The following is a 17,322-nucleotide window of genomic DNA, read 5'->3' as shown; positions in this document are numbered from 1 at the left end:
GTCAATACGCAGATTGATCACAGTATTCGAAAAACACCCGCAAAGTGGCACCCATTAGTCACTCCACTATTCTCCGTGGTGCCGCTCCTCTCCACGGAAAACCCTCAACAATATAACATTACAGCCAGACAAACAACAAAATCCAACATGCTAGAACTATGGATCGTCGATTTATTTTTACTATCTCTATATCGTAAATGATTTAATAAAAAATATTTATCTGAAGGAAAAGCATGAACCTAATAGTAGGGTCTAGGTATAATTGAAGTCCAGCATGCGTACGTCGGTGCCGAAGACAAGTTAAAAAAAATCTAAATACCGTCAATTGACACGTAAATTCAAGCATACATCGGGAACCTCGGCTGTATAGATAACGTCTCAGCTAGATAAGATAGTTTTGTTTGACCATGTGTAACGCTAATAGGGTCCAAGGCTCGTGCGCCACCGTCGCGCCATGTACTATCGCACTACCGCACGTAAACCTATGTGACAAGCACCGCCGGGGAGCTCTGTGCATTACACGCGCCGAGAGAGGTAAACGATTTCTGTCCAGTTGCGTCAGTGGGTGAGAATCGGTGAAGGACAGGCTGCAGTGGAGGGAAAGCCATTCTAACGTGGAAGAGCAGCGACGAAGCAGCGAGGTAGACGTGTGCATCAAATTTCGCAATGGACGTCTCTCGTACGCATCACGTGTGACGGACAGTTGTAGGCATTCGGTTAGTATATAAGTAAAAAGTACTGTTTAGTGCCATATATAAATGCAACGCTATGGATTTTTGGGGGATATATTGTCATATTTATAACGATACGCTTCTACTGCATCACTAGAGAAATTGTCGCTACTTCAAACCGTGATATCACTAACAACCTAGTCGACAAATTAGTTTGCGGCTGGTTGATATAGATATAGTAGCTCGATCCTGCAAGTTTGAGTCTCAACACAGCCTCAGCTGTCACTCCAATTTACCCAACCAGCAACACCAGGCATAAATTATTATTCCTGTAACTCGGCCCGCGTACACGCTACCACCAATAAACACGTCAGTTGGCTTAGTGCAAGTAAACTAACATCAGCTGATATGTCCGCGAGATCAAGCGAAGCATATATCATCGCAAATATCGACGAACGATGTACCTGCGAAATACCGCACGGAGACAATGTTCGTGAACTTATGTCATGCGAGTGAGCTATTGCCCAGGTGCACGAAAAATACGCAAAATTTATTGTGGCTACTGATGCAAATTTATGGCCCTATTGATCTCGGACGTGGCTAAACTATGCCATGCTCATTGGAATGCGTGTATGTTCGATTCGGTGACCGCATGCACCAGCAAGATATGCTATTAAGGATACGTTGATCATATCTATATAACTCGTGCTAATGCTGAGATGTGGTTTACACCTACCAGCGCACGGGTAACTCTGAGATTAAATCGCTTTTCGGCGGAATTGTTTGCGAAAAAGGCGGGCACACCGTTGCTCGTTGAGCCAAGCGCATCCACGCACGCAGACACCAGATCACCTCAGCGACACGTGTGATGACATCACGGAACCTCGTTGCCATGCTGCGGAGCTAATATAAATGCTCCAACTACGAACAGGTGCATGACCTTGTAGAAAGCCAAGTGCAATTATTCACGCAGTCGGCCAGCATTCTTTCAAGTTTGACGAGTTCTAAACTCGTATAAGAAATTCTGATCGGCCTGATTGCGAAACCCGCATTCATATCAGCTGCGTACGCGCGGCTCTTGTTTGTTTTATTTTACTCTGCTCTGCTGGAGTTGATACGCGTGTGACGTGGATCCCCTTCACTCATCTAACTTAGGACAAAAGGTCGTGGTCTATTGCACACTCAACGCACCCTTCAGCAATGGTGCTCTATAAACGCAGTGTAATTATACACTGAACTAACGGACACCCTGTAGGCATATAGTATACTCGTCATATTCTCCTGAATTAAAACATTCACAGGAAGTCTCTGAATACATCGATGATACGGTTGAACTAACGAAGACAGTTGTTATAGATAGTATCAAGAGCGTATAATAAAGAGTGTCCTACGTATTGATCAGCTGTCCTACCTTGGTAACATAAAACAAACCGCATGTCCCTACGATGCCCCTATGCTGAGATAATGAGCGGTGAAAATATTGTATTTTCGCCGAAAACCGACTCGAGATCAGTGTTTACTGCGACTGTCTCTCGCTTTGAGATAACTTCGGGAAACCTCGCGTGTTTCCGTCAATGATTGACAAATGGAATGAATGACGTCTGTTATTGATCGCCATAGTGATGACCTCCACCTGTGCCCATCTCACGCTGGATGTATAGTAATCTCTGCAGTACCAGAGCATATAAATCACCGATTTCAGTGATTTATTATGCTCTGGTAGTACTGACGTGAGTCAGCGCTACCATGGTGCTACACAGCGGCGACCGGAAGCAATACACTGGCCACAAAGCGAGAGACCGTCGCAGTAAACACTGATCTCGAGTCGGTTTTCGGCGAAAATACCAGATTTTCAGCGTAGGAGCATCGTAGGGACAAGCGGTTTGTTTTATATTAACAAGGTAGGATAGCTGATCAATAATACCGCAAAGAATCGTCAAAATAAAACAGGCAAAGTTTATTAATTCGACTAATACTGCAACAGGGTTTCACCATTTCACCGTTGTACGCTCTCCTTCTTTATACGCTCTTGATAGCATATACTTCATAATTCTATTTTGACATAAAAAATTAAGATGAAATGATATATATTGATTCATGAATAAAGCATAGTCATCAGATATTCCGGCGGTCATTCGGATATTCGGATATTCAATGTAATTCGCGCTGTGGAGAATGATTAAAAGACCCGTTGCTATAATATGTTATAATAAATATCACTATCTATGTCGGTTTACACACGCACAATGCGCACAAAACAATTCTATAGGGTTTTAAAGTTTTGCAACCCATTATTTCCCCTCAGAGTGACAGATGCGTAAAGACGGAACCCTATGGATAATAATTATAACACACTTATCTGGTATGCAGCAATCTTCGGGCGGCACTATAGCCGCGTTCACACGTAGCAAGAAATCCGGTATTTAGCGTTCACACGAGGCAAAATGCGCGGTCAAAGAAATACGGTATCTAAACAGATCCGGTATTTGATGTAAATACGCGGCTTCCCAGACCCCGAATAATTTTCCGTGCTTGAGAAATACCGGATCTCTTGGACCGCGCATTTTCTCGTGTGTGAACGCCTAATACGATTTCTGAAGCCGCGTAATTTTATAGACTGGTCCGCGCTCGACAGTTCCAGTGTAACGCGAGTGAACTGTCGAGCGCGGACAGTCTACGTTTTATCGGCAGTTGGTGCGCATTGCATTGTTTATTTCGCATTGTTCGCTTTGTATTGTTTAAAGCAGCTCGCCAGCTTAACGTTAATGATTACGCTCTGCTCGTAATCGCCGCTAGGGCTTACTCACCAGAGCGTTAACACTCTTACTATATGAAAGTGGTGCGCTGCTGCCGAGAATCAGAACGGCCCAATTCAGCGAGCAGTCCTTTGCTTGACGGTCATTTCCGTCAACATTTCAACTGCAATAACTATATTTATAATAGTTTTATAATAGATTATATTAGTTTATAATAGTTATAAAATAATATAATTTATAACTGTAAAAAGTGCATGCCTCTGATAAAGCCATTAACTAGATTACCACCATAATAAATATGTGCCTGGTGCGGATTTGCGTCTGCTTTAGACTAGTACCCGGTCGCAGTTCCAGCACGCTACACCAAGGCCTATGTGTGAAGGTGCGAACGGGTACCAGTCTAGGCCTGCTTAGCCTCGTTCGCGTTATTCGATAACGAGGTTTGCGAACTGTTTAGGCTGCCTTCGCTTACAGGCGTCAGTGTACGCGAACGCAGTCAAGCGTAAACATGACGACTGGCATTTATACAGGGGCCCGTTGTCAGAAACAATTAGTCAATAACATTAACCTTAACATTAACTTTTTCTCATTAGAGCGTTGACAGAAACTTCGTAAAGTTAAAAGAATTAAAATTCTCGTAACTTTTCTCTTAACTTAAAGATCCTAGACTCCCCCTTAACTTTTAATATTAAGTTGAAATAACACATTTACACTACGAATACAATTATAGTGATATTATATTTATAATATGAATAAATGTGTGTTTTTCTTGAAAAACACGTCAAAATCATTATTATCTTACCGCTAATAAAACAAAACAATACATTTACAAATGGCGTATGCATTTGTTCTCATTGTTTTAAAGGTTTCTCACCGTCTTTCCACGATCTCTGCGTCTTCGCGTTACAGTGTGAGAATTTGTCTTGTTGTGCAGAATAAATTCATGACCCGTAATTTTTCATCAAATATTATTTGTATGTGGTGGCCATCATAATATGCATAAATTACTGTGATGTAAATATATGTGTATGAATTTGAATTTTGTGATCGATTCTCATCCAATCAGCAGCCTTGTGACATGAATTATGAAGTTCCTGTTACGTGAGTTTTCACTTAAGTAAAGTTTAGTTACGATAGGTTTCTGTCAACCGCTATTAACTTTTCTCTTAACATTAACATTAGTCTTAAAATTAATCGTAACTTTACGAAGTTTCTGACAACGCCAACGGGCCCCTGGTTACTCGCAGCTCGCAAATACCGTATTTCTGGAGCCGCGAATCAGCGTGTGAACGCTCGGCGCGGTATTTGTCTCAGATTCGGTATTTCGCAAATACCGTATTTCCTAAATATGAGGTCTCGTGTGAACGAGGCTATTTATGGCAGCCTGCAGTGTTATTTTTTTATTATGGCATTTTTGTTCGCAGGCAAGCGGAGTACGTCATATCTAAAGTTACACAACGAATTTAGATAACGCGGAGGTAAGATTGCTTTATAATAGCACGACGGGTGCACGAATGCACACACGCCAACGCACGTATACTCGCACGCGCGAAAGAGCGCACCAAACACACACACACACACACACACACACACACACAGACACACACAGACACACAGACACACACACACACAAACACACACACACGCACACGCACACGCGAACACACACACACACACACACACACACACACACACACACACACACACACACACACACACACACACACACACACACACACACACACACACACACACACACACACACACACACACACACACACAAACGCAAACACATGTGTGTGCGCACGTGTGTGTGTGTGTGTGGTGGACGCGTACTGATTTATCGCCTAGTAGGATGTATTGCGAACAACGTATCGCGGTCATTGCGCTCAGTACGCGGCTGCTATATGTATCCCGTTTACGCTTAATCTTCTCTAAGACGCTAAATTGTCTTCTGCGATTCGGCAAGACATTGCCATTGCTAAAATTAGAGAGAAATCTCGTCATTTCACCAAGATTCCTGCTGATTATATAAACATCGCGGTTCTTCTATATCTGGTTTCTGACTTCTATACCAAATGTTAATTGAAGCTCGTTTCGCAGCGTACTTTACTTTGCATATCATAAAATTACTTGCAAACACTTTTGCAAAAAAACATCGACGAAAGTTCGTCGGAATGAATAAAAGACATGGATATTGGTTAAGGTTTGGGTTAGACTTAGGCTTACAGTTATAGTTATGATTAGCCCAGTATTATTATATTATATTATATTATATTATTATATTATTTATACAGGTTAGTCTAAGGTTAGGTTAGCCTCAGGTTAGTTGGGCTAGATTAGGTTATGTTATGTTAGGTTAGATTAGGTTAGGTTAGATTGGGTTTGGTTAGTTTAGGTTAGGTGAAGTTAAGTTAGGTTAGGTTAGGTTAGTTTAGATTAGGATAAGCAAATTACAAAATGCCACGCTCCTAATATCTTTGCAATTCATCAACTTTGGTACTTCATCAAGAGCTAATAAAACCAAGCTAATAACACCTAAGCATGATGGGCTCATGATTTCGTCTATATGTCTGTTTCCAATATATTGAATCTGCGTCTGGCCATAACTCTGCGATGGGAACGGTCTAAAGGTGCCGTATTTCGCCACAGTTGTGCACTCTAATTATATAGGTAAGCAACAAACGACCTTTGGAACGAATTGGACGGAATTTCGTCGACTGTTGCAGACAATCACCCGTTTCATAATCAGTTATACTTACAAAAAAATCGAAGAAATACATGCGGCTTCCTCGCGTGTGTCTCACGCGGTTTAGTCGTTTTTATTTGCATATTCTATTAATATATACTCCTCCCTAATCGCTACTGTAATTAATGAAATAATTCTCATTCGGTTACCGAAGTTTAAAACTGGCCCACGGCACTCGTAACGATAATAAAGAATCGTATAATAATTAATAAATCTCATCGGTAGCCGACCTCCTCTGGGAAGCAAAGATATTAAATAATCGATCACCTACTACAAAACGCGTTGTCTTTTCACAGGGGTCTAGCTCCCCAGCTCTCTCTCTTTCTTTCTCTCTCTCTCTCTCTCTCTCTCTCTAACGAATAGCCGCCCATGTACTACGTTAGCTAAGCATGTTAATACACACTTCCTGTTAACCTGTTAATTCTCCTAATGCTCTTCCTAACGATATACCGGAATCCTCTTCGTGTGGACAAAAAGTAAACAAAATCATCGGTCATTGGTTCGTGTAACGAATGAAAGTCTCAATGGATTTTCCTGGACCATGAATAATTTTGGTAGAGAAGTTTCAGCCCGTTCATATTTGCTCGACATTCCTTTATATGCCATAAAATGCTACGGGCCTTCGAGCTTCTAATGAAGAGCCCAACCGCGGCTGCACTACTGGCGAGTGAACGACTATGTGTGATTTTTTATGTCGATGGCAAGCCCGACAACGAAATAGAGAACTACTGCTTCCTATCACCAATGCCTTTTAAAAAGCCTAAGCGTCTTTGACTAAGCGATTCGGATAACCAAATGTAAGGCCGCCTTATAAGGGTAACCTAATAAATGGAGCTGCTTACCGTACAGCGATCCGGAAGCATTAAGTTCTCTTGATTTCATTCGATTTACAATCATTCGCTGCAGCCAGGAAATTGATTGCAGATTTCGGTATTCTAAATTAGCTCCTATGCGTTATAATTATGTATAATCCCCCAGCGTGTAGAAATAAAAGGACTTGTTTCCAAGAAAGCAGTAAACGCCCTGGACTAATTTCAAACATGCATAATATGACATATTGATCAATTAGTCATATATTTTTAACCAATTGAAAAAAGAATGTTGATACTATATAAACACCTATATAACTCGATGTGTTTCTTTTATGCGATTGTATACACATGCAGTTTCTTGTTATACTTCTAGTTCGCGTGAATGACAAATATTGTTGTACAATATATAGGGTTCTTTACTTTACTCACCGTGAGTTAGAGCTGTTCACAGATGACGCTCGGGAATTGCAATTTTGTTGTATATATTGCTCCCACCTGAAATTATTTTATATGCTGCGTTAGTCGGTGTGACACAGAAATTGCGGTGGTGTGTTTTGTTGCAACTTTTTGGCGTAAATGAAAACGTCTGTCTAATTCGTGGACTGAGCAGAAAGTACAGTAGTACACACAGCAGTCATGTTCACAAGTGAATGTATTATTTTGCAGTAATCGCAATGCCACACCAGCGAAAAGAGGCCATGCTAGACAAAGGCGATGCGAGCGCAAACGATGACTATTACGACCCGAGAATTGACACACCCGAATGTGACGAGGACTTAATTCCAACTCCCCCTGACGGCGGATGGGGATGGGTTATTGTCGCTTCTTCATTTTTTCTCATCTTCATCGTGGATGGCGTGTGTTTTTGCTTCGGTGTGTGGATGGTTGAGTTCATGGACTATTTTAACGAATCAGCTGCAAAGGCGTCACTGGTTGGATCATTATTGTCTGGCTGCTACCTATCGGCAGGTATGAGCAAATATACACATTGTCGTCGTTTATACATATTTCTCCTTATCGCTACTATAATCGTTATCATTACTGTTATCATTATTGTTATCACTATATCACTATATCCTATATTGTTATCGTTATCATAATCGTTAATATTATCATCATCGCTACTGCTATTGTTACTGTTATCGTTACCATAATCGTTAGTGTTATCGTTATTGTTATAATTATTGTGATTGTTATTGTTATAATTATTGTGATTGTTATTGTTATAATTATTGTGATTGTTATTGTTATTGTTAATATTATTGTTATCGTCGTCGTCATCGTTGTTGCTATCGTTATCGTCATCGTCATTGTATTGTTTTTGTTATTATTATCATTATTATTATTATTGTTATCGTTATCTTCATCGTCATCGTTATTGCTATAGCCATCGTCATTGTATCGCTGTTGTTACAATTGCTTCTATTGAGCTGAAATGCATGAGCTTTCAAGTGCGCGTGGATGCATGTAACAGACTGCGTGCATTTTTCCTCTTGTACGTTACCTCCCATGTATGCCAGAACCGGGAATATAAAGATGTTATTACATTTGAGGTTTCATTGCGCATTGGTAAGAGTGGAAAACGCCTCAAACCTATTCGTGACTATTTTATATGCGATTATATTGTTACTAAATAATACAACCGCTTATTATAACGTGGTCATAATTACCATAACTGGTCATCGAAATGCGAATAATTAGTACTGCAAGAAATCATATAAGGGCGTCATGAAAGTTTGGCATTTACAGGTCCCCTTGTGAGCGCACTCGCGAACAGGTATGGCTGTCGATCCGTGACCATATTTGGAAGCATTCTAGCCTCGCTTTCGTTTATTCTAAGCACCTTCTCACCGAACATAGAAATGCTTATTGTCACTTTCGGGGTTATGGCAGGTGAGTAACTTCGTATATGCATAGTTATTTTGATTCTTCTATACCATAAAATAATGCTGCTACGCACAGATAAGGGAATAATATTACCATGCGTAGTCACACATATAAATTACCAACTTCTGTAGGTAGTTAGTAGGTAGTAGGTAGTAGCTACTTATTTCGTTCATACGTGCCTCCGGTTTTATAAAGTAATCACATCACGTTTAACTTTAATTTGGAACAGTGCCACAGCTTTGTGGCACATAGTTTTCTGTAACTCCCTCAAAGCAGATGGAATTAGTGGTATCAATGGCGGAGTAGATAAATTCGTGTACATCTCTATTCGGTATCATGACAACCAATGTGCTTCTCTAACGGACCGTGTCTTATCTTTGCGTGCTATGGTAATCGTTGAGTGTATTAGTTAGTTTTACCTCGTATTGTTGACTATGTGTATTTACAAAATACGCGTTGTCTAATATTTTATTAAATTCTGTTATATTACTTGTATGTTATTACACTACTTGTTATTTAATATTTAAATTTTGTTCATGATGTTATTTGCTTCATATATTTTATATATTCCATCATTCCTCTATTTTTAATACCCTTGCACATTCTTAACTTATATATATATATATTTATTTATTTATGTATGTATATTTATATGGTATTTTATAATATGTTATTTTTAGGTATAGGGTTTGGGTTCATGTATTTGCCTGCAATCGTCAGCGTCGGCTACTATTTCGAGACGAAGCGAGCACTAGCCACCGGTGTCGGTGTTAGCGGCTCCGGAATAGGAACTTTTGTGATGGCGCCACTCTCCAAATATCTGATAACAGCATACGACTGGAAAGGCGCGACGCTCATAGTCGCCGCCATTGTGTTACACGGCATCATATGTGGCGCCCTCATGCGGCCGCTGGAAGTAACTCCGCGCAAGAAGTCGCTGATGCAGCGCATGTGGGAGGAAAAGCAGATCCGCGTGCGCGCGTTTACCGTGCACGATGGCTATGAAGATCTGCGGGTACACCTGCCGCTGCTCGAGAAGGGCATACCGAGAATCGCTCCTTCGAGCGTCACGCCCGCAGACGCAGCCTTTCGCTCGCGTAACAATTCCGCAGCCAGCCGTCGAGATGCGGAGAGGCCCACCGGTAGCGACACGCAGCTGTCGCACGACGGCAGGGCGACACCAGTCGAGGCTCTCCAGGTGTTTCCGACAGCGGACGATACGCTGAGCCGACCATCCAGCAGGGAGCTGAGCAGTAGCATGGGCGTGATCCACGAGGGAGACGACGAGCAACCGCCGACGACGACCGCCACCGACAGCAACCTCCGGGACCGCGTGAAAAGCCTCGATTCGGCGCGCCAGCATCGCGTTCAGCCTGTGCTGAACCGTAGCTCGAGCCGAGACGCAAGAGCACAGCAGTACACGCGCCCGCTCTACCGGCAAGACATCTTCTTCAGCGGCAGCGTCGTCAACCTGCCACAGTATAAGCGACGACACGACATGAGCGACTACCTCACCAGCATCACGCACATCCCCAAGATGGCGCCCGTCGCGGCGCAGGAGCAGCAGAAAGTGGGCATGTTCGAGCGGCTAGTGGGGCCGGAGATGTACAGCGTGCTCGAGGAGATGCTAGACATGTCTTTGATGAAGCACCCCGTCTTCTTGCTCATCTGCATCGCTAACATCCTCGCCTTCATCGGCTTCTTCGTGCCGTTCGTCTACACGGTTGCCTACGCAATCGAGATAGGAATACCTGCGGAACGCGGGCCCATACTGCTGTCGATAATAGGCATAGCTAACACGGTGGCTCGCGTGCTCGTCGGTTGGTTGAGCGATAGGCCGGGGATAAACCCGTTACTCATCAACAATATCTGTGTAATTGTGAGCGGCATCATTACGATGATGGTGCCACTATACGGAAGCTTCACGGCCATGGCAATCTACTGCTTCGCGTTTGGAGTCACCGTCGGTAATAAAATTTTGTATATATTACATAATAATAATAATAATAACAATAATAATAATAAATTTCGATGAATAACCTGCTCTCTTTTCTAAGTTATGAGCCCGCTAGGTAATCATTGCTATAGTAGACGTAGCATCAGTACAAAAAACGAGAATGTATACGGACCATTCAGCCTGTATGGCATAAGTATTGCCTGCACGACAGGTCGTATTTTCCTATTATTTACTGTCGTTTTATTTTTCCTTATAGCGGGCTTCATTTGTCTAACGTCCATCGTCATAGTGGAAGAACTAGGACTAGAAAAACTAACTAATGCGTTTGGACTGCTGGGTTTATTTCGCGGGATCTCTGGAATATTTGGCCCTCCCCTTGCCGGTAAGTTTTTACTTTACGATAAAAATATTCGAAGATATTTTCGTGCAAAATATATCGAGCATAGTACGCATAGAAAGCAAAATACAACCTAGATCGACTGCATCAGTGTATAAGCTGTAAAGACGGAGGCTATAATATTATCTTTTTTCAGCGTGAACTCTACGAGTGCTATTACACTTGTTCGATGCATTGTCACTGGATCCATAAATTCCACGCACACTTACGTTTACGCACGCCAGCACGCATCAACATACGCACATATGCACACGATCTGGGCCAATTTAAGCTGTTCTATGTCTTTAAAATAATAGTTTTTAAGTTATAATTATTTTGTATCACATACTCTGGATTGAAATATGCTTTAAATCAGTTACATCTAGTATTTTATCACATTGAAAACAGCGACAGCGAATAGAGCAAAGAAAGATCTAAAAAATTTGCCGTCACGTCACTCAGCGCCCATTTAAACGAAATCTTTCTTTTACGGAGCATGCGTGATACTATACGTAGCGCACGTTTATCAGCGACAGCAACCAAACAACGCGGACTAATGGCGAATACTTATATATCACGCACTAACGCCTAGCGTGTCAATCAGTTTGCCTAGTAGGCGTATTTCCTGGCATCAGCCCTCAGAAACTAGTAGACCAACTGTGCAGGATTTAGAATTTAGGTATCAGGTTACATTTCTGGTTTTTCTACTTACGATTAGTTGATCCAATCGAGCACTTTCGTGCACAACCGCTGGGTTTTGAACAAAACAATATCGCTTTGATACAGGTCGCAGATTTGGATGGTTATAAAATATAAGGTAATTTTAGAAGTTGATCATTTTACATTGCAAGATCAAGTGGCTGGGTGTGCGCGCAAAACCACACTGCACAATTTCAAAATGGCGTAGGGCCTTGCGCAGCCTCTTGAATTGATCGCATTACGCATATTGTAACATGACGGTACATGCGATCTTAATATAACCATATATATATATATACACACACATACACACACACACACACACACACACACACACACACACACACACACACACAACGATTGCAATTTTATCATAAAATAAATCTGTGATACAAAGGCCTTAAAAATAGAGCCTGTCGTCTAGTCGTTTCTCATGGGGATTATCATATTAATGTGAAATATAGACGGACACGTTCATAAGTATAGACTCGACCTTATCGCAACCCGTGCATGTGGAGTAGACGCAATATAGGGTGTATCAATATTCGACACACGATGGGATTTATTATGCGCATCAAAACGTAATTTTCATGGACTGAAAATGATGGCTGCCTGATTGCATGAATATCTTGTGATACATAATGTTTACCCGTTGTCTCTTTCCATTAAACAGTTCTATGACAAATGCCCCGAGGACAATCAACCATGGACAGTTACCCTATGCCCATAACCCCGGACATTTTCCACAGCATCCACTGAACAGTTATCCCCCACCCACGCAACCTGACAGACAGACAGAGATACAGACAGACAGACAGACAGACAGACAGACAGACAGACAGACAGACAGACAGACAGACAGACAGACACACACACACACACACACACACACACACACACACACACAGATAGACAGATAGGCAAGCAGGCAGACGGACAGGCGGCGCCCAAAAGGCGTCGCCATTCCTGATTTCATGCCATTATACTAACACAAACCTATAACTGATCAACATATCTATCACGTAAAATTCCCCGGAATGAGCTGGACGCACATATTGCGTGAGCGAACCTAGAAAACAAAGTTACATATATTAAAATTATTATCTCTCAAATAAATTAAAAATTAATACATGTATACAAATTAGGTCTCATCTGTTAGGAGACACATTACTGATTGATCCAACATAAAAAATGTGTTTGTGCAGTTACGGGATATAAAACTGCAAATGAACAGCAAACTTGCACCTGCATTCCTCAGATTCGCGAAAAATGAAAAATGAAATGGCACACACAAAACAAGTATACCTGTTTCCGTGACATAAATTGTAGTGTATGTGTGTAATTCTAGACTGGTAACCTATCTCGACACGTGAACATAACATATCGTGCAAAGAAAGAGCGCCGGTCGATGATATTTCGTGCGATGCGAGAATCACCTGCTATGTTGATGTTGACATATTATGTAAACAAATCTTTGAAATGCATGGTCGGTGCATATAACTGTTAAAATAATAACGCGTGAGCGTGCTAAGGCATCTTAGACTTAGTGTATACACTTAGACGTTTACAAGTTAATTCCATCACTAGATGGCGCGCTAAGCGTGCGACAGCTTGCCTGGCATATTTTTACTACACTCCAATCTGACGCGATTGTAAAAAGAATGTAAAAAAAAAGAAAAACCAAACTGAAAAATTTAACAGACCACATACTAGAAGGGACTCGGTTCCCTCCACACAACTACGGACACAATTCCCATGTCTGATATAACAATATTCCGTTTGCAATCTTTACGCAGTAGCAGACACGTGTGTTTGTGCGGGTGTGTGCGTGTGCGGTTGCATTTGTGCATGTATTGTACTCAAAATACTAACGGAAGTTGATGATAGAATTTCACTGAAATAGTTAACTTCGCGGGTAAGCCAGTTCGAATTCAACTGGTGGTACTTTGACATCGGTTGTTTTTGCGATACTTCATGTGTTCTTGTCATCCATTCGTTCTAGGCTTTGTGTATGACGTCACGAAGGACTACAATACGTCTTTTATACTGGCCGGAGCATCTCTGACTATGGCTGGTCTTCTCATGAGCTGTATACCGTGTCTTTCACGCTGCAAGAAATGCGTGCCGAGTAAAGACACGTCCAATTGTCCGGAAAGAAACTGCTCGGCGTACGAGTAGCGAATTAAACACAGCTCCAAATGATGTGTATACCGGACAAAATTTCGTATTTATAAATTTTCTAAAATTTAAAAATGTTATATTTACGTTTCCGGAACGTACGTAATCTGTAAGATTACATATTAGGCAAAAATATTTTACATTATAGTTCTTAAATTGAAAAATATTAAATAATGATTGGAAACCTCCTACGCATTCGTCATAATTATGATGTCTGCTAGCCGCCAGTCACGTGTGTCGACACGTGAAAATAAAAAAAATAGTTAATACTCTGACCCTGCTTTGAGATACACTGTGCCTCGTGATGTGCCACCCCGAGTCATAACGACATAACAGGCTGACGTGACTTATTTTTCCAGACTACCCGTTTTCTAATTTTAGCATTTTATTACGTTCGATATCGCATCAATATCAATCACCGGTTACCTATTCAATATTGTATCAATATCAATTATTGGTCACCTGTCCGATATCTCATCAACATAAACCATTTTGTAAACATACATTTTAACGTGGGTATTTTAATAGTCTCGTACTGGCTGTGCTGTGGTGTGCAATTAAGCAAGTACATTTGCTAGGTGGCTGAATTCGTACACCACATAATCAATTATTTTTCAGGCAACTGTCGAAACATAAATAGAAAAAATAAACGTTTTGTTTTAAATAATTTTCTGTACATTATGGCGAATAAATTGTCTTGATTATTCGTATTATACATACTACATGTGTGAGTAACATAATAGACAGATTCTGCAAAACATAGTCGTACATTGCGTAACATAATAGGCAGATATAGAAACCTGTTTGTTATGTTACATTTAATACGTTATATATCACATGACTTCACTCAGAAATAGAAATATTTGCTACTTATTTTTACACCAGAAAATGCTATGTTATACTTAGAGTGCTTACATACATATTTACACTCACGACAGACACATGCCTACAGTAAAATGGCGACTAACACACATGGTTGAATGGGTTGAGTAGCTTAACTCCAGCGCGCCCGCAGCAGAGGACGACAGCGACGATGACGATGATGACGCACATCGCGAATGTTCCCCACACGACGCCGGCACCGGAGAGACACATCTTGGGCTCGTCTTTATCTCTGTGTGGTCCTAGTAATGGCACTGAAGAAGGAAAACACGCGGTCATAACGACATACGATAAGAAAGAGAATCTGATCATCGCCTTTATATACAATGTCGATATGAGTTCAAAAATTTGTTAAAGATACATTAGCACGTTTTACTGCATTACATTTTAGCGTTGAATTAGAATCTTGGACATAGGCATTCGTAGCGGAAGATGTACGCAGTAAGCACATTTACTTCTAATGCTTATAGCCTAGTAGCCTATACCCTACTACGTTATATTACTATTTATGTAGATACTGTTTATATATATATATATATATATATATATATATATATATATATATATATATATATATATATATATATATATATTATATACATATATGTATACAATATTATTAGTTATATAACTTATATGGTAGTTGTACATAATCTTACTACGAGTATATTATTATGACTATCATATAAACAGCGATACGTTGCTGCTGCGCCGCTGTCGTGTTCGGTTTCACCGTCGTACATTTCCTGTAATCCTGGTAATTTGGGAAACTACGAGAGTGCTGCCGATTGAACGTAATGAAACATTCACGAAATGTTACCACCGAGACTTGGAACTTTGTCTCAACCCTGCATTATTAGTACTACACTTAGACATCGACTGACATTAGAATGAAGACGCACGACCAAGAGCCGGTAGTCTACAACAGATTTACGACTCTATAAATCTACGGCGTAAGATCGTCTTCATGGCCGAACCGTGAAAGTCATGATTCATGCAATGTCAGCTATTACAATGTTTACTGCGACCTAAGAAGATTATCGCCGATGGCATTCATTGTATACGTTTGCTGCAAGATCGATAAATATACGACATAACATACATAACATACATAACATACGATATAACATTTGGCAACACTATTAAATTTAATTAAGGGGCATTTACGAGTCGTATTCATCATGAATTGTAGAAAATCCTCAAGTCCCGAATCATGTTACTCGTGTTTAAGATCTCTTCTGTATACGTGTATTTTTAAACGTTAACTGTTTTTGCCATCGGTTTTATTCCTCTTCGTTCTATATCGTTATTGCAATACGAGTTGGAATTAAATATAGTTTAACATGAAGCTTATACTAAAGCTACTCTATGCCGTTTATGTAAAATTTCGTGCATATTTCTCTTCACCATATGTATGGTGGCCGAGGGCTGCCACTACAATTTTACCTCTGAAATAAATAAAAGCAAATAAAAAATAAAAATAAAAAATAAAATCAAAATGAAAATCAAAATCAAAAACAAATTCAAAATCAAAACGAAATAAAAATCGAAAAAAAAAAATTCAAAAAAATTCAAAAAAATAAAAATAAAAATAAAAATAAAAATCATAACCGTTTTCAAACTCACTAGTAAGGTGAAATCAGTTTACGCGTTGGCCGAGGGCTGCCACTAAAGTGTACGTGCGTGTACCCGCGTGTACGTGCGTGTATCTGCGTGTACGTGCGTGTACCCGCGTGCACGTGCGTGTACGTGCGTGTATCTGCGTGTACGTGCGTGTATCTGCGTGTACGTGCGTGCATCTGCGTGTACGTGCGTGTATCTGCGTGTACGTGCGTGTATCTGCGTGTACGTGCGTGTACCCGCGTGTATGTGCGTGTATCTGCGTGTACTGCGTGAAATGCAGTTGATTGTAAAAAAACGTTTCTTCTATTTTATTTTTGTTTTTGTTTTTACAATCAACTGCATTTCACGCAGTACACGCACGTACATGCGGGTACACGCACGTACACGCAGATACACGCACGTGCACGCGGGTACACGCACATACACGCGGGTACACGCACGTGCACGCAGGTACACGCAGATACACGCACGTACACGCGGGTACACGCACGTACACGCAGATACACGCACGTACACGCGGGTACACGCACGTACACGCAGATACACGCACCTACACGCAGGTACACGCACGTACACGCAGATACACGCACATACACGCAGGTACACGCACGTACACGCAGATACACGCACGTACACGCAGGTACACGCACGTACACGCAGATACACGCACGTACACGCGGGTACACGCACGTACACGCAGATACACGCACATACACGCGAGTACACGCACGT

The 17,322-nt window shown here is 41.1% G+C and overlaps 2 protein-coding genes across 2 annotated transcripts in view; one reads left to right on the top strand and one right to left on the bottom strand.

The window, feature by feature from the left end:
* The first annotated feature begins 481 nt into the window (after window positions 1–481).
* LOC106805577 (monocarboxylate transporter 13-like) lies at window positions 482–14,099 on the top strand. The gene is made up of 7 exons (XM_014807230.1): window positions 482–716; window positions 4,852–4,905; window positions 7,655–7,957; window positions 8,738–8,881; window positions 9,556–10,842; window positions 11,089–11,214; window positions 13,910–14,099. The coding sequence occupies exons 3-7, from the start codon at window positions 7,663–7,665 to the stop codon at window positions 14,083–14,085; spliced, it is 2,028 nt and encodes a 675-aa protein (XP_014662716.1). The 5' UTR covers window positions 482–716; window positions 4,852–4,905; window positions 7,655–7,662; the 3' UTR covers window positions 14,086–14,099.
* A 934-nt stretch (window positions 14,100–15,033) lies between these two features.
* Window positions 15,034–17,322, bottom strand: part of LOC106805582 — a 7,984-nt gene continuing 5,695 nt past the window's right edge. Inside the window, exon 6 of the mRNA XM_014807236.1 lies at window positions 15,034–15,221. Within this exon, the coding sequence (XP_014662722.1) occupies window positions 15,049–15,221 (173 nt within the window). The 3' untranslated portion in view covers window positions 15,034–15,048. The remainder of the gene's footprint in view (window positions 15,222–17,322) is intronic.

This window comes from Priapulus caudatus, unplaced genomic scaffold (genome assembly GCF_000485595.1).
Source record: "Priapulus caudatus unplaced genomic scaffold, Priapulus_caudatus-5.0.1 Scaffold119, whole genome shotgun sequence".
Taxonomy (NCBI): Eukaryota; Metazoa; Priapulida; class Priapulimorpha; order Priapulimorphida; family Priapulidae; genus Priapulus; species Priapulus caudatus.
The sequence above is the reverse complement of the archived record's forward strand: the minus strand, read 5'-3'. Positions and strand labels throughout refer to the sequence as shown.